This window comes from Pelobates fuscus, chromosome 3, assembly GCF_036172605.1.
Source record: "Pelobates fuscus isolate aPelFus1 chromosome 3, aPelFus1.pri, whole genome shotgun sequence".
Taxonomy (NCBI): domain Eukaryota; kingdom Metazoa; phylum Chordata; class Amphibia; order Anura; family Pelobatidae; genus Pelobates; species Pelobates fuscus.
Genome location: NC_086319.1, coordinates 46,898,824 through 46,925,288, shown reverse-complemented (window position 1 = coordinate 46,925,288; position 26,465 = coordinate 46,898,824). Strand labels below are relative to the sequence as shown.

The 26,465-nt window shown below is 36.7% G+C and overlaps 1 protein-coding gene across 1 annotated transcript in view; it reads left to right on the top strand.

Moving 5' to 3' along the window:
• The window catches only part of TRHDE (thyrotropin releasing hormone degrading enzyme), a 768,585-nt gene that overhangs the window by 450,756 nt on the left and 291,364 nt on the right, over positions 1 to 26,465 (top strand). Inside the window, exon 6 of the mRNA XM_063446120.1 lies at positions 5,776 to 5,889. Within this exon, the coding sequence (XP_063302190.1) occupies positions 5,776 to 5,889 (114 nt within the window). The remainder of the gene's footprint in view (positions 1 to 5,775; positions 5,890 to 26,465) is intronic.

Genomic DNA, 26,465 nt, shown 5'->3' with positions numbered 1-26,465 from the left:
ATTCCTAAATTGTTTGGAATAACATGCTTTAAAACATCAGGTATGATGTTGTATCAATCAGGTAATGTAAGGGTTACGCCCGCTTCACAGTGACAGACAAAACTCCCCATTTAACCACCGCAAACAACCGCAAACTGTCCATTTGCACAACCGCAAACTCCCCATTTGCACAAGGTTGGATACAAAGCTAGTCATGTCCTGTTCCTTGTCCTCACTGATGTCATTGAAGGTCTCTTCCTCCACCCAGCCACGTATAACACCAAGGGTCCCCGGAAGGTGACAACAAGCCCCTGTATTTTTTTTTTTAAATGTACACTGCTGTTACACCAGATATGAGTTGCACTGGTGTGACACTGTGCCCTGGCAGGCCCTGAAACGCACACGTGTGAAAGAAACTGACTGCTATTATTTCACAGTCAAATTTCTAGTTTTTTTTTTTTTTAATGTACACTACTGTTACACCAGATATGAGTTGCACTGGTGTGACACTGTGCCCTGGCAGGCCCTGAAACGCACACGTGTGAAGGAAACTGACTGCTATTATATTACAGTCAAAAAAGTGACCCTAATTTCTGGCTCTGGGTTTGTAAGTACCTATTCACTATATTTATTTAATTACTAAATCTAAAACTGTATTACACTATATGCCACCCTCTATGCCTATCTAGGACTGGACCACTGGATAACAAAGAAGGGAGAGGGTCGCCTTAACGGACCCCAAAGCGCAAGAATCTGAGCTAAATGTATTAGCTCAGAAAAGTGTAAATTGCCATTTGGCATTTCGTTCTATACCTATTCAATTTTATTATATAGGTTGCACTATGTATGTTCTTATGCATTATTTAAGGTACATACAGGAAGGTTAATAATACTAAAAGAGGATTTTAAAGTCTAAGGTATAGGCTCTAATATTTTACTTTATTTCACACCTTCCTTTGTTCACATAAGCCCTACACCGGCACGTCTATTTAAATAGGCAAATGCTCACACTGGCACTTTAGAGAGGTGTTCGGTGTTTTCTTCACAGATGAATCCCAGTTCTTACTGTACAGGGCAGATGACAGACTGCGTGTATGGTGTTGTGTGGGTGAGCGGTTTGCTGATTTCAACGTTGTGGGTCGAGTGGCCCATGGTGGTGGTTGGGTTATGGTACGGGCAGGCGTATGTTATGGACAACGAACATAGGTGCATTTTATTGATAGAATTTTGAATGCACAGAGATACCGTGATGAGATCCTGAGGCCCATTGTTGTGCCGTTCATCCACGACCATCACCTTATGTTGCAGCATGATGATACACGGCCCCATGTTGCAAGGATCTGTACACAATTCCTGGAAGCTGAAAACATCCCAGTTCCTGCATGGCCAGCATACTCACTGGACATGTCACCCATTGAGCATGTTTGGGATGCCCTGGATTGGCGTACACGACAGCATGTACCAGGTCCTGCCAATATCCAGCATCTTCGCACAGCCATTGAAGAGGAGTGGACCAACATTCCACAGGCTAAAATCAGCAACCTGATCAACTTTATGTGAAGGATATGTGTTGCACTGTGTAAGGCAAATGTAAGTCAATACAGTAAAACTGCACATTTTGAAGTTGCCTTTTATTGTGACCAGCCTAAGGCACACCTGTGGAATAATCATGGTGTCTAATCAGCATCTTGATATGCCACACCTGTGAGGTGGATGGATTATCTCGGCAAAGGAGAGGTGTTCACTAACACAGATATAGACAGATTTGTGAACAATATTTGAGAGAAATAGGCCTTTTGTGTTCATAGAAAAAGTCTTAGATCTTTGAGTTCAGCTCATGAAAAATGGGTGCAAAAACAAAAGTGTTGCGTTTATAATTTTGTTCAGTGTATATACATTAAATCTTTATCCAGGGGCGGAGCTTGGGAGCGAGACGAGACAGACGCCATTTCCAACGGCTCCCGATCTGCCGATACTAATCCACAAACTGAGACCTCTGACGGGAGCCCTTCACCCTCCAAACCACCCTCATCAATCTCAGGAACCCTTGCCGCGTCGATCGATGCCTTTTAAGTACGCACCGAAGCAGACCAAAGTGAAATGCACGCCAGGAGCCTGCACGCCCTCGGCCTTCCCCTGCCTGGAGACTTTCCTCCTCGGGTCCCGTCTGACCGACCTTCCCGCTACTACAGGGAAGACTGCGACAGCCCCCCACAGCACTGAAGCAGCAATGGGGAGACGATCCCAAAAATCTCAGCCAGGTACTCCGGCCGAACAGGGGGATATAGGGACACTACTACAACGCCAAGTGCGCCCCAAGATGGCTGCCGCAGAAGGCCCAGTCCCCTCTGTTCCCTCTCCACAGCCAGTCCCGAACAAGCCACCGGAACAGCCTGCACCTCGGAGCTCCCAACTCCCAGCTACTGCCACATCAGATGGCTCAGCTCCTGCTACAAAACAAGACCTGTAGAATATGCTGCATGAGTTCCAGAGAATCCTGGCAGCAGAGCTAGCACTTCTCCATACAGGTATACAGCAGGTCACAGACAGGGTGCATACAGCTGAGGGTGCCATCCAGGATATGCAGAATGGAATGGCTACAATGAACAAGACAACCCTACAACTACAATCTACCCAGCAGGCATTTTCACTACAGCTGGCAGCCTATGAAGATAGATATAGATGGAACCACATTAAAATCCGGGGCATACCCGCAACAGTAACTGTTGAAGAAATGCCGCACTACATCAGGAGGCTCTTGGCTTCCGTACTGCCTCCATAGGTAGCCAAAAAGATCACCCTGGCAGGGTTATACCGCCTCCCTACAAGGGCATCACCAACAACACCCCTGGATGGGGATGTAATCCTGCGCTGCTCCTTACCACAGGAGTAGGCCCAAATCATGGCTGCCCTGAGGGGTCGGACCCCACTCACATTCGAGGACTCTAACTTATCCTTTTACCAGGACCTAACCAGAGCCACACTTCAGTGGCGCAAATCACTGAGCCAACTTACAGGGCAACTGCGCTCCGCAGGAGTGACATATAGATGGGGGGCACCAAGATCGCTAATCGTCACCCACGATGGGACCACGCACAAACTTTCCTCTGAAACTGAGGCTCCTGCACTCCTCTCCGCTCTGGGCCTCATGGACTCAACACCCACTACCCCTGCCCAGATGCCTACCCAGACCTGGGACCCAACCCGAGTGGTGCCGTTTGTGCCTAGAAATGGAACCGGACACCCCGCAGCCCCCGACTGAGGAGGCAGACCACGACCCCGAAAATCAGCAGCACAAGCCACAACCCAAGCTGTTTGTTTAAGTTTATGATTTTTACATGTTCACATTGTTCTTTTAAACCTCTTCCTCATTTATTGTTCTAGAGCACCAAAATGCACTCCGTAACTACGGGGAGACATCTACCAATGGTGACCCCCCTGAATAACATGACACACAGACCCATACCAGTCTCGCAACCCATGCCAATCTAAGCCAACACGCACACCCCCCCTGGTCAGGGATGACCACCCCTCACGAGCAAGCCCACAATAGACCCTAACTACCATGCCTTCTAACAAAGGCGAGAACCCTGCAAGGCAAACTCCTAGTCAATCTGTCGACACAAGCATACAACCCAATCACCTCAAGACACCATCTTGTAATGTACTACCTACAAGTTAGCAATCTTGCATATAATGCCTCTACGTCCTGCCTCTAACCACACATATGCCACTAAGATCTCCCTAGGAAGACACCTCACAATCTCCTTTACATTAAAGTAATTAATGTCTATCTCATCAGGGTCACCTAGGGTCATAATCTTGCCATGTATTTAAAAAATGTGCAACCTAACCATGACACCTATTGCTTATTGTTACGTGTTTCATTGATGCATATGTGTCACATCATGCTATTACTGTATCATAAAAAAAAGAAAATAAAGAATGAAAAAAAAAAAATCTTTATCCATGCTAAATAGATACATGTTTTATAATGAAAGCCTTTTTCACCCCTCCAAATAGTGGTACATAACTCTTATGGATGCACTAAATGTGAAAGCAGGGAAATATGATTATGTTTTCAAAAAGCTAACTCTTCAACCAATATTTAAAGAAAGGAATAAAAAGAAATCAGAATTTCAACTTTTTTTATCTGAGCAATACTTGTGTTAATTATTAAGTAATTTTTCTAACCGTAGTGGTTTTGATGCCTTTCGTAGCCTTGCCTGGTTCTCTGGTAATGGGGCAAAACATTTACGGACAATTTAGCCTCTTAGCTGGATCTCCATCAAGCTTTGAGGGTCCCCAGTAGTTAGGTGGTCTGGTGACATGTCATTACATTTAAAAATCAACTAAAGCCTTTTACATTACTTTTAAAATTTAAATTGGTATAGAATAGATACATAGTTATATATGTTACTTGCATATCTAGGGCATTTATTACATTAAAAATGATAGGATGAATTTAAAACTGAACAGCAATTTGTTCATTGAGACCAAATGGAATATTGCTATTCAATTTTTAGAGATAAACTGATCATGCGATCCAGCTCCTGTTTCGTTAAAATATTTCTTTCCCTTCATTACTTAATGTTTAAAACTGAAGCCAAGTGGCAAGAAAGGAAAGGTTTGTGGATTTGTTCATTTACTGAAGAATCACAGAAATAGACTACATTTTGTTATATATTTCTGACATCTTAAGGTTTTCACTACATGTGAGACAAGGACTTTCTTAAAAAAATGTAATATACCATTTTTGCTGAAAAGGTTCCTGCTTGGTGGAAAATTGGTGAGATTCCTCATGTTTTAAATTCAAGCAATATCTGCCTATTTCATGAGTGACGAGAAAAGTATGGATGCCTGGGGAAGAACAGTTATAAACAAATTAAACATATGTGCCCATCCCTTGATGTTCATGCTACGTTAGATTTCATTATGAGAAAACAAATATATTAGAGTGTACAGTACAAAATCCAAGGTACTAAAGGTCCCCATTTTGGATGAGCCCCACACTCCATATCCTGGGGTCAGGTGTTTTCTTTTCTTAACACTGCGTAACAAGCTCAGAAAGTACTGCAGGATAACAAGACCCTCACTATAAAAAGGGAATTGACATCTCGCTGGTATATATGCCGAAGATCTAACACTTTCAAAATCACCAACCTTGCTTTCTTTCATTTAAATTGGTGACTTTAAAGGGAAACTGTATGTGCTTTACGTCTAAAGAGAGTGTCCTCTTTTTTTTATTTTACAAAAAGTGCAATTTTCAATAGCTTTATAAATTAACCTTGTTACATCCCCTTCCTGTCAATCAGACAAGTAGTCCTGCTACTTCCTGGTAGTTTAGTTCAGTAGGGTCTGCAGAGGCAGCTCTTTTTTTAGATGAACCCCAATGAAAAGATACATAATTAAACGCATGCATGCTTTCATTAAGGGTATATCTGCTAAACAGTGTTTTTTTGTTTGTTTGTTTTTTTCATTTTTGATTTAAATTTATTATACCTCTCTCTGGACCTATGCATTTTGTGGACTTTTTTTCTTAGCCACAGTTTTATAAAGGTGAAAGTGATGGTGACATAGCATGTTTTTAATATACGGTAAACTGTATTGGTCTAATTTTTGGAAAATATCAAATTGAAGAAGCAACTGTTCCTGAAAAAATATTGCTGCCAAATTGTTGTGAATTGTTCCCTAGAGAAAGATAAATTATGAAACTGAATCAAAATTGTGAATAAATATTAATTTTTAAAAATATTTAAAGTATCTAACTAATTTGTTACTAAATGTGTCTTGCAGTGGTTTGGAGATCTGGTGACACCGGTGTGGTGGGAAGATGTTTGGTTAAAAGAAGGACTTGCACACTATTTTGAATTTGTTGGGACCGACTTCCTCTATCCAGGATGGCATATGGTAAGACCAAAACTAATAATTAAAACACATTTGATACTTGCAGTCATAATGCATATTATTTGTTCAAATGTATATGTTACTGTTGTGCATATTGTAAAATATATATTGTAAAAACACGACAATAAAGCATAAATATAGATTTTACAAATGTTACATGTTACTTGTTTCTCCTCCTCCATGGAGCAAGCTCATAGATGCTGACCTGTAGGTTGCCTTTAACCTAAATTCTTTTAAGGATAACCTGATTGAACTTGCATGATACCATAGCCCTTCTAAAGCTTTTAATGTATAACACTGCACATATCTCAGGAGGGATGGACAACATACTACGTTCTGCAATCTTGGTGAAGGTATATGAGAAGGTCACTGGAGCAGAGTGTTACTTTAAATAAGGATGATCTGGATACTGATCTTCAGTTGACAGGGATTGGGTAACAATAAAAACAATACAACAAATTAGGTAGCAATATGCAATGTCAATCTGCCGTTGCTAAGGCCAGTAAGGTTTTGTCATGTATAAATAGGGGCATAAATTCTCGAGATGAAAATATAATTTTGCCTCTTTATAAATCGCTGGTAAGACCACACCTTGAATATGCTGTGCAATTTTGGGCACCTGTTCTAAAGAAGGATATCATGGCACTAGAAAAAGTGCAGAGACGAGCTACAAAATTGATAAAAGGAATGGAGCATTTTAGTTATGAAGAAAGGTTAAAAAATTTTAATCTCTTCAGTTTGGAAAAACAGCGCCTTAGAGGGGATATGATAACATTATACAAATATATTCGGGGCCAGTACAAACCATTATCTGGAAATCTATTCATAAACAGGGCTATACATAGGACACGAGGTCACACATTTAGGCTTGAAGAAAGGAGATTTCATCTAAGGCAAAGAAAAGGTTTTTTTACAGTAAGAGCAATAAGGATATGGAATTCATTGCCGGAAGAGGTGGTTTTGTCAGAGTCTATACAGATGTTTAAGTTGCAATTGGATAAATACTTGCAAAAACATAACATACAGGGATACAATTTCTAATTAGTGGGGTAATAGCTGCTTGATCCAAGGAGTTATCTGACTGCTATTTTGGGGTCAAGAAGGAATTTTTTCCTAGTTTGTTGCAAAATTGGAAGCGCTTCAGACTGGGTTTTTTGCCTTCTTTTGGATCAACAGGAAAAGCATATGTGAGGAAGGCTGAGCTTGATGGACGCAAGTCTCTTTTCAGCTATGTAACTATGTAATACAGACTAGGTCAAAGAAATCAACAACCTGCACAGTGCAATACCCCAATTCAAGTTGCCTTAGAGGCAAATAATCATAAAGCATTAAAATTCAATATTCCAATCCAAGGTCAGATTCAGAATTCAGATAGAAATAATAATACAATTAATCCGTTAAACAGTCAATGTTTAGATGTGCAGATTGCAGAGGATATCTAGGTTACAGATCACTTTCAGAAGCTAGAAATTCCATATATCTAAATCTAATCCAAGTAATAATAGAGTATTATTCTGAGTTTGAATAGGATGTATTTTGTACTGATTGGCTTTAGTAGAGTGATATCAGTGGATTTGATTGAATTTTGCAGAGATGATACATTTGCCCGTATTCAATATGATAGCTAGTGCTTTGCAAAAAAAAAATAATTATGGTGCTCTTTCAGCATAGTAGAAATGGTGAAGATCTATCTATCTATCTATCTATCTAACTATCTATCTATCTAAATATGCCTTGCAAATTAAATGAAAAAATATAAACAAATCATGAAGTGACTGCAATGAACATTTAAAGTCTATAGTTTAGCAGAGCTTTGCAGGACAATTCCAATTTGGTTTTTATTTTACACATCAGAATGAAAATAGTAGATTTTAGAAGCATATGTACTTGAGATTCAAATGTAAAGGAACCCTTAAAGTACCAGTGACACGCCAGATATACAATAAGACAAAGGTAATCTCCAAAGCTAGGCTTTTTAAAGCATTAAATAGACTTTTTTTAAATTTAGTACACAATTTAATAAAAAGAAATGATGCTGGTATCCGTTCATTTGGGTGCATGGTTTAATGCACTTGTTTAGGCATTTTAAAATCTCTCAGTGTTCCCTACTGTGCTACGTGATATTTCTGGTTCACTTTGCAGTCAGCCGAGAGCAGGGGGTGAACATTTCTTTTGAATGAGAGTAAGCTTTACACATGGAAATAAAATTAAATGCTCCCTAGCAGTGTGTGCTATAGCTAAGCCATTCTGAGAGCAACCATCTGCATAGCTACTATATAACAAAACGCAGAAACTCTGTTGGAGTAATGGTGCAGGAGGGACAAATCATGATTTCAGCATAAAACCACCTCTATGCATTTATATATTTTGCTTTCAGCTAACCTATCTGGCACCAACATATGTTATTTTCCATCACAAAAAGCAAATGTTGTAGTGCTCGATTCTCTGTTTATATACACACAACATATGGACAACTTATTAACGCTTTAAGGACCATTAACATTTTTCCATTCCTGAAGACTTTTATTTATTGTATAGTAAAAACAGATAGTGTGTAGGCGCTTCACAGTATTAAAATAAACCTTATACATAGCTAAAATACTTTGCAGCCAGGGTGACTGATATAATGGTGCTTCCCATGTACGCCAAACACAGAAAACAAATAATAAATACAATATATCAGTGTATAAACCCTACCCAGTGCAAATATAAAAATCAGATAATATCACCATATGATGAGCTGTAATAGAATGGTACCTAAAATGAAAAAATAAAATACAGCATAGTGTGAACTGTATAATATAACAAAGTGGTGAACAGATATTCAACTACCAGTAACATTTTCCAGAGCTGTACCAGGCTCTGTATGACAGATTCAAAGGTGCCAATACAGGCTAACGATCCCACTGATGCTAGTAGAAGATGATGATGAGACTCCAGATAGGTTTTTAAAAAAAATTATTATAGGTATTAAAAACGACACCTCAAGGTACTATGGGAGTGGAACCCAGCATATAAATACAATATAATAAAGAAAGGCTGGAGTTCCACTTACCCCTATAGTTAGTAACCAAGAGTGAGTATAAAAACAAATGAATAAAACCAATATGCAGCCAACGCGTTTCGGCAATAAGCCTTCTTCCAGTGCTGCTTTATTTATTGTAGAACATAATATCCTGCTTAGTTGCGGCAGATCTATAAATAGCCCTGTTGTTAAATGAGCATAATATGGGATATGGATGTCCTGTTATGGTGACATTGATTGTCGTTTATCCTTAAAGTGTTAATATATATATATATATATATATATATATATATATTTATGTTAAAAAATGTTTTTCATTTATAACAGATTGTGATTTTTTACAAATTATGCAATATACCCTTATAACTATCGAGTATGAGCAAGAATTTGAAATGTAGCAATAAATCAAATCTTCTAAAATGCCTTCTTGTTTGTTAATTGTTCTTCAGTGATGAGTGTCTTCTTTCCCATATGACCATACACAATCCCAGTTAAGTACTTACATTTGTTTTTGATCAACTAAGTAAACAAACAAAATAAAACATGAAATTTACCCAGTCTATAAATGTCAACCATGCCGGCAGAGACCCAAATTCGATCGAAGGAAATTAAAATAAGCTATGTTTTGCACTGGAGATCTATTTTACTCAATGGCAAAAAAACGTTTCCAGGTCTTCACTATCATTAGTCTAAAATGACAAACACCAGCTGCTAACATGTTTCTCTTCCTCTCACGAGGAAACATCATGCATAACATAATCTGGAAGAACTAATACACATTTATTTTGATCAGAGTTTGCATTGCTGTTTACTTGCTGAAATGTTCTATTATGTTAACCTGATTAGAAAGCTTATTAAACATAAGACCAGGGGGTCTATTTAGTGTGTTCTGTCGACAGAGAAAAAATTCCCCTATTACAAACTTATCTTGAGTTTTGCTATTTAATACCACCTGCTACGACTTTATCCTCCAAATTCAAAACACACAGACATTTTCATTAGAAAATAAAGAGGCAAAAACCATTCAATGCATTGAACCAATGTCTAACTCAAAACATTCCATACAGGTGTTGCCAAATCTGAGTCTGTTCTAACCTGGTCTACACTTCTAAATTATAAAATACCTATGTGTCATTCCACAACCTCTTCTGCGATGAAAAGTCACATGGTGTAGCTCTACATGGCATCACTGAAATTGTCACAGAAAGTAAATGAATGCAATGACAAATCGTGTTGTGGTTCAGCAGTATCTATATATCAGCAGAGGGAATCTATCAGTGAACAAAGCTGAGCTGGGATCCACAGAACCCTGTGAGGTGACTTCTTGTCAAACTAATGGCATGGCATGTTATGGATATGAGTCTTCTTGCTTCAGACTTCTTAACTTGACATATGTAAATGAGCTAAACTCAGTGACACCTCTAGTTAGGTCAGAGAGCCGATAAGTATACCTGCACACTTCCTTTATCTCTCTCTCTCTCTCTCTCTCCCTGTGTGTAATAATGGAAAGGTATTTGTGTATAATAAAGTCTTGCTGTGGGTTTGGTATAATAGTGCTTTATGTGATTTTTTTGTAAATACTAGGTGTGTTTCTTTAGTGTATGTGCCATTTACTTGCATGGTGCTGTATGTTTTGTGATTAGTTGTAGATAGTGGGTTTGTTGCTCCATTTAGTTTGTGTGGCGTTTTCTTGTATGCTGCTGAGTGTTTTTCTCTGAATAAATATTTGCTAAAGTAGACAGACCAGAGTGATGATATTGTACTATTAATTGTATTTTTTTAATAGCACTCCTCACCTTTGGTTGCAATTTGTGTTGAGGTCTCCAGAAGACTCCAGTAATAATGAAAGACATGGTCATTCCTTCTTCATCACTTGTGTGATGTTATGTGGTGGTTGTCCAAGCCATTGACCTTCATTTAAACATACCTCCTTATTAATTATAAAACATATATCAAATATATATATGTATCTATCTACATCTCACTTCTAATAATTAAAAAAATTGTGGTATTCGTCCCAAAACCTGTAAAGGAACACTATAGCCAGTAAAACAACTACAGCTTAATCTAGTTGTTATGGTGAGTCAATCCCTGCAGGACTTTTAAAGTAAACACAGCCTTTTCAGAAAAAAAGTCATTGTTTATATTCCTCCCTAGGGACACTTCCAGTGGCAGTCACTCATACGGCCACTAGAGGTGCTTCCTGGGTCAGTGCTGCACAACGTGCTGAACGCTGGATTTTCCCCATAGAGATGTTGATTGGCCAGGGAGGCATTTGTCTCCGGCCTCCACCTCCTTAGCTGAGATAATCATTCCCTAGTGGAATGATTATCCCATATATATTATTTTCCATGATAAAACATGCTGCGAAAAATTGGAATAAAACAAGCTATAGAAAATATCATCTGTACTCAGTGTAGGATGAAGTAAAGGAAGGGTATAATAATTTTATTTTTTCTTATTAATTGGACTTAATTTTCAAAAATTTCTTAACCTTTCTTAAACCTTATATAAGGTACCCCTTGTTACATTTGGCTTAATAGCACGTGTACTGCATGAACCAACATAGAAGCAAGAAAAATAATTACACTCGTATTTCTTTTAAAAGATCTGTGAGATATACTAGCTTGCGGTATCAGAAAATAGCATAAATATTAAACATCTGCATTTGTTGCACTCCTCCTTAAACAAATTTATTAGTTTGGCAATGAATCTACCATAGAACCCCTTTCGATTCATATTAAAACCGATTCATCAGTCTAAAAATTACTCAAAAGGGATTCTATGCCTATCAAGTAGATTAGTCATCAAACAAATTGATTGCTTTAAGCAAGAGTGCAATAAGTGCACCTGTCTAATAAATATACAGCTCCAGCATAATAATTTTCCCCGCATTAAGCCTTCAAGGTATCTATAATATTAGATACACCAGACAAGCCTTGTATTCATCAAAGGAATTCTGAAACTCTGCCTTCACTACTTTACCAACAGTGAGATTAGACACAAGCTATGAATTAGTCAATGTGAGACGTAACAGCAGCTGGTAAAGTTAGCAACTGGATTGAAACTAGGTGCTAACTCTTCCCATGAAGAATAATGGAAAAGGATATAATTAATATTCATGTGAAGAGGTTCTTGACCCATGGAAAAATCTGATTGCCATTATAGAGTCAATAAGATTTTTTCCCCCTTTTTTGGCAGATTGATTCATGTTGTTTTTTTGTTTGCTTTCGTTTGGATCAACACCATAAAAATATGTTTAGAGGTTAAACTTGATTGATTTGAGTCTTTTTTGCAACCTAGATTACTATGTTACAATGTAATTATATATTGGCAACTGTACAGAAGGATCAACGCTGTACAACCAAATAATAAAGAAAAAGCGTCAGCAAACCTAAAAGATGGGGCTCCCTAAAGACCCAACAGAAATAGAATAATGCAGCAAATCAGGAAAATGTTGCACCAATTGTGAGCAAATGAGTTTAAAATATTAAAACAAATAAACAAAGAACAAGTAGCAAATATAAAAGTCCACAGTCAGTGTGTAAACTTGCAAAGGTAACAGCCAAATCACACAGAGCATTTTTTTTGTCCTTTTCTATAGGGTTACTAGATCGAAAGTTTCACCGCATAGGACTTTATCAAGTGGAAAAAAATTAGGAAACCACTTGATAAAGCCCTATGCAGTGGAACATGTTGTGGATTTTAAAGCATTTTAATTAAAGTGATTTGGGCTACTTTTATGCTGTGATTGTGCTATTTTCCTTTTTTATTGCTTTTGCATTTTTTTTGGCCTGGCATCCTGTTCATCACTCCAGAGAGGATCTCACAAAAGAATCCTAGGTGAGGATTATACCAATCACACCTTATTCATTGAGTGGTGTGTCTGCTCAATCAAATGTGAGTACATTTATTTTTATTTATTACTCCTGATTTAGTGTACACAGTGATCACTATTGTCATTTTTTGTGTTCATGGTCCTTATACATGTGAAAACGGTGCTACTTACTTCACTACTACACATATCCTACAAGTGGGGATCATACCACTGTACACCCATCAAACTAGAGCTGGACTTAGCTCTACAAAACGTGAGTGGTACCATATACGTCTTGCACTTTAAAAGAACCACAAAATATTGGAACATATTACACTTGGCTTTCTTCTTTGTTTTATCTTATATATCTATATGGTTCCCAAGAAACTTTGGATCTGGTATCCCTATAGAAAAGGGCAAAAAGACTCCTCTATGGGATTTGGCTGTTACCTTTGCAAGTTTACACACTGACTTTGGACTTTTATATTTGCTACTTGTTCTTTGTTTATTTGTTTTATTGTTTTACTATTTTAATGTTTGAAACTCATTTGCTCACAATTGGCAAAAACCTTTTCCTGATTTGCTGTATTTTTTGTAGTTCCTGCTGCCGGTAATTTCCTGTTGCTACTCGTGAAACAGCCACTGCTTGTTTAAAAAAATCAACACATACATTAGTATCTAGCAGCCTGCCAGCAGAATGTAGCAACAGGTACGCAGATCTGACAGCTAAGTAGGCATTTGTAGAGTAAATGTATCAAATTTCCTTCTTACTATTTTGAAAGTTTTTCAAGTCACTCAGAGAGTTTTTCATATCAGCATAAGTAATTAAATATGGAAACTAGTAAATTATATTTTGACTTAAAGGATCACTACAGGGTCAGAAACACAAACATGTAATCCTGACCCTATAGTGTTAAAACCACCATTTAGCCCCCCTGGGCCCCTCATGCCTCCATAAATATAGCAAAATTGTATTCAAGCCAGAAGCTATGGATCTGCATGCTGTTTGCCGAAAAAAAAAAAGCTGTCTGCTGACATCATCAGAAGTGGTAGCCTGATGCAATCAAAGTGCTTCCCCATGGGATTAGCTGAGACTGACAAAGAGGCAGATCAGGGGCAGAGCTAGCACGATTCAAACACAGCCCTGGCCAATCAGCATCTCCTCATAGAGATTAATTGAATCAATGAATCTCTATGAGTAAAGTTCAGTGTTTGCATGCAGGGGGAGGAGATACTGAATGTTTGGATGCATTTTAGGCAGCCATGACCCAGGAAGGACCTCTAACAGCTATCTGAGGAGTGGCCAGTTAAGTAATGTAGGCTGTAATGTATACACTACATTTTCTCTGAAAAGACAGTGTTTACAGCAAAAAGCCTGCAGGTATTGATTCTACTCACCAGAACAAATTCAATAAGCTGTAGTTGTTCTGGTGACTATAGTGTCCCTTTAACTTTTACTAATGAATTTGCACAGATTCACAACTCATGAAAGAACTAAAAGCAATCAAGTAATCATGTTTTCCTTAAATTCTCACGATTCAAATAGTTTGTCATTTTTCATTTCAATGCATTTCTTCAGGGTATTTTAGGTCATAAGTCTAAAATTTATATATGTGGTTACTATTTAATATTAATTCTAATTTTAAAATGTTTGTTATTATTTTGCTTTTTACACACATCATCCTAATTCAGAACATTATTAATGGGATTGTAGCTCAACACAAACGCATAATTCAAACAAGGTAGATGCAAACTTGTCTACCCATCTAAACAAGTTTTTTTTATGGTTGTTTTCTTTATACTTTATTAACAATTTAGCAGAAAGGAAATATGAAAACATGTATATATACACAGACATATGTACCACAATGAGATGTTGTGGTTTCTTTTACATCCTCTATACCTCATCTGGCATAAATTAACATGATAATGTGAACATTTATCTTATTTATTTAAAAAAGGTGTTTCCTAAAATTAACATGTCATGTTTCAGTTGTTCCTAGATCGAGATTTGTGCCTGTGGGGATATATACCCTATTCACTGTTTTTCTGATTTTTTATTTTATTTTAATAATTTATAAATTTGTTGACTAACTGATGCTTTAGACATGCACGTGGTCTTTAAATATAGGAGATGGAAATTCTGTTAATATATATCTTCATATTTCTTTTGAGGTCGCTCAAAAATATTGAAGTATATTATGCACACCCACTGTTTCAGAATTTCGTGTTCATTTTAGATATATGATTAAATGTATTGTTTCAATTATATGTGTTCAATGGCACATAGCTGTGAAATTCATAACAAAATAAATTGAAATTAATGTTCAGTATGGAAACGTAGGCATTAGCACTATAGCGTACATACAAGGAATACAATTACAGTGTACCGTTAATAAATTACTGTAATTGAAGAAACATTAAATATTTCTGATCGAGACGAAAAGAAAGACAAAATGGGGAAAATATGTACGTATGTGAATCTCTGTAATCAATATTGTGCTTTAACTGCTAAAATAAAATAATTTGAGATGTTCTAAAACTCATAATGAGAGTCAAAATGTGTAAATCATTTTTTGGTAATGAGGAGGGGGTTAAAATGTAAAATATTACAATTTCTTTCACTTTTATTATCGGATATAAATAAAGGAAAACCATTAGACTTTAGCTACCCTGAACTTGCTGAATACATTTTAGTGAAGAGGCTATTTGTTAATTAACAGTGTTGTATGGTATTCTGAGAATAAAACCGTTATTGCTATGGTAAACCATTTGCATTGCAATATTACACTATATATCATCAGCCATGGCAAGAGGGCCAGTGACTTGATGTTAGATAAGCTAAAACCTGTTTATTATCATATAAGCAAATGAGTCCAAATTGTGAATTAACCCAGCGAAGGCATTTTGTTAAAGTCATTTTAAAAGGCATTGAAAGTTGCCCCACATTTATGGACATCCTAGTGAGGCTTGAACAAAGGAGGCAATGAGAAAAACGTAGCTGATGATAGGATTGTCAGTCAGTCGAGTTCTTTGCCCACTGTTGACATAGGCTGTATTCTGTAGTATTGTAGAAATATGTTCAACAAGACACAATACTAAAATGAGGTGTGTGCTTGTGGTAACTATAGTGGTGGCCTATTCAATCATTTTTGTAGTGTTTTTAGTTTTTATTAATTATTATTATTATTATTTTTACAGACACGTAATTGTAACCAGATGAGTTGGACACACAGGGACAGAGGGGTTGAGTGCCCTGCTCAGTCAGCTTACATTCTAGAGGGAGTGGGGTAAAGTGACACAAAGGGTAAGGTTAGGGGAAAAAGTAGGCTACTAGAAAAGTATGTACTGCCATTTGTGACAGTTGCAGGAGAGGAATCAGGGTGACAGGAAGGAAAGCTTTTAACAGTTTAATTAATACGCATTGTTGAAGGAGTGCGTTATCAGTGATGGCTGGTAAAATGTATAGATGATGGGGGGCTGCTTCTGAGTTATTTCTATATAGTCAATCACAGTAAGAGGTTATACCCTATTCATCACTGTACACATTTACATATACTTATTTGGGATGCAATAACCACTTTCAAGAGGTCTGATCGCATCCTCTGACGCTTTTACCAGCTTTAGAAGATAGAACAGAATTTGAGGTACTATGCATAGTCTAGGTGAGAGGTCTACAACCAAAAGTCCCAGACACTCAATCTGTTATTCTAGTTGTAATTTCACCTGCTTTAAGGTCTTTTTATTTAAAGTATCAGGTGGATAAATGATGACTCAAGAGCTGGTAAATGTTTTGACATGCCACAGCTGCGAATAGAGGTATAATCATTTCAGAAGAGCTGGACCATAAATCCTTAAGGTGTGCAATGATGTAAGCAGCTTTTAGGTAATGTGAAAACTGCACTGATGCAAATCTGTCCCTATTCCCACTCTCCCTGCCAACATCACTGGTCACCATAGAATTTGTATATAGCAACAAAAGCAAAATAACACATGTTAATTGTCTGTGTAAAAAACACAGTTAAGGTTCTTTTATCATCTCATCCACTGTCAAATGGAAAGTCATCTCACCCATTGAAGTACAGATTAAGTAACAGTGCACACAGAAATACAGTTTTTATATTTTTTTTACAAGGCTACTTAAAATCACCACCATCATAAAAATGAATATTAATATTGCATCTAAAACTTCATCTGATTTATACTTGCTGTGGTCATCTCCAAAGGGGCATCTATAGATGTCACTTTGGAGGTGACTACAGGACAGGTTTTGGATCGCAATGTCACTTCAATCATTTTTATTTGATATAAATCAGATATTTGCATTGTGCGTATATACATCAAAGCGCTACCACTTTAATTATTTGGTTTTGACACTATATTATTTTTAATTGAAGTTTTAGCTCATTTGTTTTGCATTATATATATTCAGAATGCTCTTAAAAACATATTAATTAATATATTTTAGTTCATTCAGCACAAAAAAAAAGAGTTAAAATTAGAACAGGACACACCAATATTGGGGTACTGTGGCGTAGTGGTGGGATTAACACAATATGGCAGTATGGTGGATCTGAATCCCCATATTTGTTTGCAGAGATAGGTGATTTTAAGTAGCCTATCTCAGCAAAAAGTTAAAATTAGAATAGGACACATCAGTAGCCTATCTCAGCAAAAAGTTTTTAAGTAGCCTATCTCAGCAAAAAGTTAAAATTAGAATAGGACACACCAATATTGGGATACTGTGACATAGTGGTGTAATTAACACAATATGGCTCTATGGTGGATCTGAATCCCCATATTTGTTTGCTGAGGTAGGTGATTTTAAGTAGCCTTGTAAGATCTTAAATGATGCTTGTGTGTCCACTGTTTCTTAATCTGTGTTTTGTATAAATGTTGGTCTCAATGACAGAAGTTGAAGAGATCTTCAGGTAGGTATGTAATCTACTTGCTGTTTTTTTCCTGTGACCTAGTGGACAGTTTCACTTTGAATTATAATAGGCATTTAAGTGATATCCATGACAAAGCAATTTGGTACCTCACTATTCACACGTTCTTTTATCAAAGATTGTATCTATGGAATCTTACAGAAAAACAGGACACAAGTTATTATGTCAGATTTGGTTTGATGATGCATTGCTGTTCTAGATATTAAAAAATAATAACTGTCAGCAAATAAAACTATTTTTACAGATACAGCTTTTTGCACTGTCCCTTTTTCAAATGACACATTTATTCACATATACAATTACACTGCAAAGTGGTATTTATATGGGAAAAATATCTAGTAGAATGAAGGTGAACACAAATGATGCTGTACAACCTTGGATAATTGAAAGTCTGAACTTTAACGCCATTGCCATTGTTTTATGAGGATTGATTTCTGATTTGCTTTATGGCTTTTTCCTTTTTAGGTGTTTTAATGATTTATAATTGGATTTTGGAAAAAATGCATTAAGAAGTCATTATTAGATACCATATCATCAGCATATATTCCAGGTGATTGTGTTTAATTTACTGAAGTTTAAATATTACTCTTGTTCATTTTTATGGAGAACAAATCCTGAATTACAATGTTATCATTTTAATTCCGAATAAAATATAAATTGATATCTCTGGATAGTTTTACAATAGTAAAATAGAGTGTCTTTGAACTTACTAACTTTTATACTGCTATACTGGATAGTAAAAACTGAAAATGTAAAATGCAAAAACAGTATGATATATTGTCTTGATTAAATAATAAGAAATTACACATATTAGTAAGTGAGGTTTTTCTAAAACTGAGACCTATTGGTGCTTTTGCTGTGTGTTTTTTTTTCTACCATAGCTTCACATTTTTCCATGTAAGAGTTAGCCTAGGTTAAAAATCCCCCCTTTGTTTGCAATCAATAACACATTAAAAATACTGCAAAAATAAATACATAAAGGGACTTTCCTGTAAAGTTTCCCTTTGTAGACAGAACCCTCCCACACCAAGTAGAGACTCTCCAATCAGGACTCCTGTATCTACTTTTCTTCAATACTCTGGTAAAAGAATGGAGACCTGGAAAATTAAAACCAGAGGTATGGCTATTTCCTCCCTAAGCTCCCTAAGTACCTGTGATTTACAACTATTTTGGCCATGGAGAATTTTTTTACTTTATTAAATTGATTTAGCACTTTACCTTTTAATCAAATTCTGATCGGATTATATCCATATATTTCACTCTACTTCTAAACTCAAGATATAAATATAATTCCAATCCTTCACATCTAATTATGCCTCTAACCTTTACCCTACCCTTAGCCCTTACCAACCGTTATTTATCATCATAAATATTTATAATCGTAACTTCCATATTATAGCTATATCATATCATGATGTTGTATCTTCCATATAGTTATCAAGCTTTAGTCTTTACTATACAAATGTTTTTAACAATCAGTCTAACTTATCAGTGTATTATCCCATATAATTTACATGTTCTTTGACTGACTTCACAAATAATGCTCTTTACAATACATTTAAAGAGACACAATAGGTACCCAAACCAGTTCAGCTCATTGAAGTGGTCTGGGCACAGTGTCCCAGCACCCTTAACCCTGCAAAGGTAATTATTGCAGTTTTATAAACTGGAATAATTACCTTTATGGGTTTTCAAGCAAAAAAGAAAGGATGAGAACTCTGAGAATGGGCAAAAGCTAAGAGCGACTCAATAGCTTGCCCTGCAGTACGTCCCCGTTCAGGTTTCAATGTAGTTTTTGCTCACTTGTGCCATTACAGAGAGAACATATCTGAAGCATATAAGACTGGTCCCACCCGTACAGGCATTCCAGATCCCAAATGACAGATACAGCAACCCCAGACGATAATTTCGGCCTTCTTTTGGGCCTCTTCAGTGAGGTGTAGCTGACATTCCTCTAGGCACAGTGAGCATTGGGTCCACGTCTGGATCACCCTTTTAACTTGGGGTGAGCCAAGTTAATGCATGAAAACAAAAAGAAAGGATGAGAACTCTGAAAACGGGCAAAAACGTAGAGAGACTCAATAGCTTGCCCTGCAGTACGTCTCCGCTCAGGTCTCAAAATAGTTTTTGCTCACTTGTGCCATTACGGAGATACAGCAACCCCAGACAATCATTTCGGCCTTCCTTTGGGCCTCTCAGTGAGGTGTAGCTGACATCACTCTAAGCACAGTGAGCATTGGGTCCACGCATGGATTACCCTTTTAACTTGTGGTGAGCCAAGTTAATGAATTAAAGCAAAAAAGAAAGGATAAGAACTCTGAGAACAGGCAATGCGCTTAGAGAGACTCAATAGCTTGCCCTGGGTTTTCTCCTCCTCTAGTGGCTGCCTAAAAAACTATTTTGGTTCCTAACTGATGCTGGCCATCCTCTTGCTATTGTATAATGCTTTCCAAAAGTTAATTCAAATGCGGGCGCAGCCATTGAAATGAAGGCAGACCTGAGCCAGTGCCGAGGTACATCGCGCTGGACCCAGATAAGTGATAGGAAGGGCTTTTAACCCAAATGAGGGTGGAAGGCTTGACAGAAGTGGAAGTTATAGTGCCATGAAACCAAGTTTGTTTTCTTGGCACTATAGTTTCTCTTCAATAGGGTTGTCCTTCAGCAAGAGTGAGCAGTGCACCTGTCCTAGACTCTATGTTTTCAGAGAGCGTATGATATCTTTTAAAATGCATATCCTCTTTAGAACAGTACTATACTGCTGCAAGTGGCTATTCAAATTTCACCTTAGGTCTTTGATTTATTTTTAATATTATTTATATCCTCATCTATAGTTAGCCACTGGGTCTACAACCACATGACAAAAACATAAATGTTACCACCAACTAAAATGCTTTACCTACCTGTCTTTAGATTATATAAGTGTAGCTAGACAATTCATCAGTAGAGTGGTCTGTCATTTCAAATATATCAAGGCAAGAATTTTCATCCAATCTGCAAAAGATGTTTATGTAGTCATTTTCTTCATGGCTTATTCAAATTAGATGACTTTAAATAATTAAAAATGTGGTCACTGCTAACTTTCAGAGGTGCCGTAGACATCTGCCCCAACATATTCAGTGAATTTGCTTAAATAGTGTCCACAAGTATTTAAATTGTGTTTTGCCTTAGCAGTTCATGTCTTCAAAGTCAAGGGCATGTAATCTGATTTTCTTAAGTTTTTACAATAATATACTGCAACAAATACCTTTCTTATGAGGTTGGTAAAGCCAATTTTATTGATTTTTTAAATCTTCTAGTGTAGAACTGAACTAGTCAAATCAACTGATTGGTTAAATTTCACACCCCAAAAAACATGGGGGAAACAGGTTTCATGAGAGTATGTATTAATGTGATAAGAGAGAGTGTAACACATTTGTATCGAGTTTATACACACTGTAATATAGATTCTAGAATAATTTAGTCATTAACCCTTTCAGCGGAGATACATGCCAATACTGTCACTATAACACAGGATTTGCTTAACCATGTTCCTTGAGGGATTCATCTTATTTTTATTTATTGGCAGGTTAATAGGATTTGGTCAATTCCTCTGATTTTAAAGAAACGAATGGGATTGTGATTCATTTTCATAATAATTATACATGGAGATTCTATTTCCGAGAGTCTGCATGAATGAACATCAGAGAAATATGACTAATATAAGCTGCTGCTCCTGTTGTGCACACTACGCTGAACCTCATCATTTAGATACCATTTATGATTTGCTTGCTTATATAGTTTCTGTGCTTAGAATACAATAATTAGAGGGGCAAAATTATATTTGAAAGGGGTGGGGCTATAAGGGAGACAACATTTTAAAGAAAGGGATGGGGTAGTTGTCAAGATGATCACTTTAGTAATAACAATTTTATTTAAACAAATAGTTATGCTGTAGTTTATTCACTAATAAGAGATTTGAAGTTAAAGTTGAAGTTGGTAATTATAGGTTCAAACCTGTTATTTTACCGGTATTATAAAAATAATGCATTTGTATATAAAGGCAAAAACAATAAACAACTAATTACAAAAAAATAAAATAAAAATCAGAAGTTGCTTTATTCGCTGTAAATCGATATACTCTGCAATTTCTGAAGTGTGCTATAATTAAACTGAGTGACTCAGCCAATTATCCATGCTTAAAGGAGCACTATTGGGACAGAAATGCAAACATGCTTTTTGAGTCTGAGTACCTGCCACTGGAGGTGTCCCTAGGCAGCCATATAAACACTGTATTATCTCTAAAAAGGCAATGTTTATAGCAAAAAGCTTGCAGAGACTGACTAGACTCACCAGAACAACTATATTAAGCTGTAGTTGTTCTGTGACTATAGTGTCAATTTAATTTGCATTGCTGAGCCTATCCCATAAACAGTACCTTTATGGCCACAGCATGTATTTCAGAAATGTTTTCCATAGTCACTTGTCTACTTTATAAGACATGACATCATATACAGAAGTATTTTTGAAGATAAAAGTTAAACACTCCAGGATATAATAGAGGGACTTTTGAGGGAAGTGAAACAAGGCTCAGCTTGCACGAAAACAAAATACTGATGAATATCAACCCCTTAGTGAACAGAACATTTTTCAATGTTCTTACCATTAATGACCAGGGCTATTTTATATTTCTGCTGTGTTTGTGTTTAGCTGTAATTTTCCTCTTACTCATTTACTGTACCCACACATATTATATACCGTTTTTCTCGGCATTAAATGTTCTTTCTAAAGATACCATTATTTTCATCATATCATATAATTCACTATAAAAAAATTATAATATATGATGAAAACATTTTAAAAAAATACACTTTTTCTAACTTTGACCCCCAAAATCTGTTATTCGTCTACAACCACCAGAAAACACCCGTGATAAATAGTTTGTTCTGAGTTTAGAATTACCCAATGTTAACAGGTTCTTAGCTTTTTTGAAATTTAGAGGGCAATAAGTACAAGTAGCACCTTGCTATTCCCAAACCATTTTATTTCAAAATTATGGAAAGTTACATTGTAACACTGATATATGTCAGGAATCCCTGAATAACCCTTCACATGCATATATTTTTTTTAAAAGCAGACAAGCTAAGGTATTAAACTTGGGGTATTTGGACTCTCTTCATGCAACCATTTTACCACCAATCTATACCAAATTTTTAAAAATAATAATAATTGGTGATTTTTTTACACACACAGCAATTTAAGAATACATTTACTGAGAACGTTAAGGGTTACTGCTAAAGGAAACCCCAATATGTGTTCAGCAACATCTTCTGAGTACAGTGATACCACCCATGTATAGGTGTGTCGGGTTCTCTGGGGGCTAAAAGACCTTATTTGGAGGGTGCGCATTCCAGTTTTCCAACTTGGAATTTTCACAGCTGGTCATCATGCACCCATGTCCTTTTGGGACCTTTTTGAAGCCGACCAATGTAATTTACCCCCATCAAACCATATATTTTTAGTAAGTCAGTAGACACCCTAGGGTATTTCAAATGGTGGTATTTTAACATTTTCCATGCACTAATTCTACCACCAGTCTTTGTCAAGTAGTAATTTTTTTTGTGTTATTTTCCTCTCACATTGTAGTTAGGCATGGATTCTCAGTTTCTGTTATGTGTTACTGACAAAGAACACACCAATATGTGTTCAGCAACATCTTATGAGTACAACAGTACCCCCAATGTACAGGTTTTATGTTTTTTTGCAATCTTACAGGGGTCAAATGTAGGGCATTCACCTTTTCCATGTTTTTTGCTTTTTTGCATTTTTTTTTCCACACATAAACTGCCATTTCACCGATGATATTATCAGTACAATAGTATTTTACTGCTCTAAAAAAACTCATATTTGTGTAGAGTAATGTTCCACGAGTACAACAGTACCCCTCAAGTACAGATTTTATGGTGATTTGGAAAGTTACAGAATCAAACATAAGATTTGCCAATTTCTGTTTTTGTAAATTGCTATTTGCCAGACTGACAGTATGGCAACCTAGAAAAGAAAATTAACCCCACCATGACCATTTTAAAAAGTAGACAACTGATCACAATGGGGTATGCCCAGTCTTTTGTAGTAGCCACTTAGCCACAAACGCTTGCCAAAGTTTGCATTCATATTCGTTTTTTTTTTTTGCATTTTTTTACACAAAAGCAGCACTGGTTTACTGGTTATTTTATCATTGTGATCATTGTTTTAAACACTCATATTTGTATTCAGCAAAGTCTCCTGAATATAACAATACCCCCCATGTACAGGTTTTATGGTGTTTTGGAAAGTTACAGGGTCAACAGAGGGCTTGCCCAATTCAGTTTGCCAAATTTGTTTGCTGGGTCTATGCTGCCTTTTGAGACCATATGGTATCCCAGGAATGGGAATTAACCTTATCATGGCATAGCTTTTTCAAATGTAGACAACCAAGGGTATTCCAAATGGGGTATTCCCAGTCTTTTGTAGTAGCCACTTAGTCGCAAACACTGACCACATTCAGCGTTTTAGTTTTTTGCATTTTTTTTAAACAAAAACTTCACTTTTTCTGGTGATATCATTGCCGTGATAAGTTTTACTTTTTAAAACACTCATATTTGTGTTCAGCGAGGTCTCCTGAGTATACAATACCCCCATGTGAAGGTTTTATGGTGTTTTGGAAAGTTACAGGGTAAAATATAGGGCTTGCCCATTAAATTCTCTGGACTGTCTGCCTGAGTTGTCAGACAGAACCCTCAAATAATTAATAATATCAAATAATTATGTAGTTAATAGTTAATCATATATGTAGAATGTGTATATATATATATATATATATATATGACTGAAACTGCTCCAGGGGGACAGCTGGGGTCTCGGGCAGTCGTCGTCCCTGACCGGGATCGCCAGTCCAGGTAAGTCCATTATTTGTCAGAGAGATACCAGGTACGTCCGAGGTCTTTAATGACCGTTTTTGTCTGATGTACCTTGTACGTCCGCGGTTGGGATGAGGTTAATTAAATAAAGAATGAAAGAATGAAAGAAAAAAAGAAAGAAAGAAAGAAAGAAAGAAAAAAAAATCATAAATAACTGTAACATATAAAGAAATAAAAGAACACTCCATGTACCATCACCACTACAGCATGCTATAGGGGCTATATTGCCAGGATTGTACAGGCATCACTTCATTGTAAGTAGTCAACCAATTTAGAATGGTTTGACTTCCTACCTGGGGTATACTGGGCATTGGCCCCCGCCTCCACAACAATCAACAAAAAACTGTGAGCTTTCTGTCTTAACTAAGCCATGTGATACAGGGCTTAGTTCTTTGGCTAAGAACAATTTCCTGACAGTCTCAGCCAATGAGCTAGCCCTGCGCTGCAGGGCTTAGGACCTACTGCTAACAGCTGGAGCTTCTGACCCTCTGGTGAATGTAGTGTGGTTGGGAGCGATGCCTGGCAAAGCCAAAGTATGAAGTCAAACCATTGTAAAACAGTTTGAATTCTTGCAATGGAGGCACCAGGACATTCCTGGTTTCCTAACCACAACAGCACTCTGAAGTGGTTATGGTGTCTGGACTATTTATTCATGTTAGCTCATGTAATTACTATACATATGAAAACCAAACTGTAAAATTATTGGCAAAATACAAAACGTGGAATTTCTGCAATTCACTACTTTGTACTACTTACTGATAAAACCCCTTATCCTTGATAATACTGGGAGATTTTTCCTGAAGCAACCATTAAACAAATTGCAAGCTTTTTAGTATGCCACACTTCTGTCTAACCTTCCTTTTTCCATTCCATTCATCTTCATATTGTAATCAGTAGGCAAAGCAGGCAGTGCTGCACTCTCTGAGTATCTAAATAACAAGTGTATTGTCCCCTTTTGTTCTACAGAAACCACACTTCATATGTCTGGGCATTGTAACTATTTGTACATATATTTTATCTGCATTAAAGCTGTATGACACACATTTTCTCTAACAGTGCTAATATTTGCTTTAATAACCAAGCAATTTGCTATGTGCCACCAAAAACAATAGAGATTGCATTTTTTTTAGGATTGTAAATATTCGACCTCACCATTTCCAATTTTCCAGGAATGGTATGAATCTAGGTACTGTTATCTGGAAGTCATTTCCGTTTTCCTCTAATATACAATACATATTATTCACAATTCTACCACAGGGTAGTGGATGCTTATCACAGTTGATGTTGTTCATATCTGTTACCACTCTGGAGTGTTCAAACTATGATTGAAATCACTAGAGAAGCAACAATATGTTTAAAGTGGAACCATCGCTGCTTTCTAAGTGACATTTCCTCATTTCCTCACCTCAGTAAATGCAGTTGAAGTTCTGGGTGGGGTAAGTTATGTAGTGGAGATGATTATAAACGTTATTACCTCCATAGCCCTTCTGTATTAGGGGGACATCATCATCACATGATGTTCCAGGTGCACTCATGCATGCTTGGGTATCTGCACAGAAATGCCACACAAGAACATTTTGGGTATATCTTCTATAGTGAAGGTGGAGGTTAAATTAATGGAATGGAATGATCTGGCTGTACCACAACAGCTAGATATATCATGTAAATTAACAAATAAAGTATGCTTGGAATTAAAACAAAATATAAGCAAAACCGTACAGAACTTGTATTGTGTTAATGGTTTATATATAAATCTCAAATGTGACAGGTCTGCATTAAAGATTGATTTATGAAAAACAGTGGGCAAAAGAATAGTTTTAAACGTGTGAGCGCTATGTCCTCAAAAATACAGG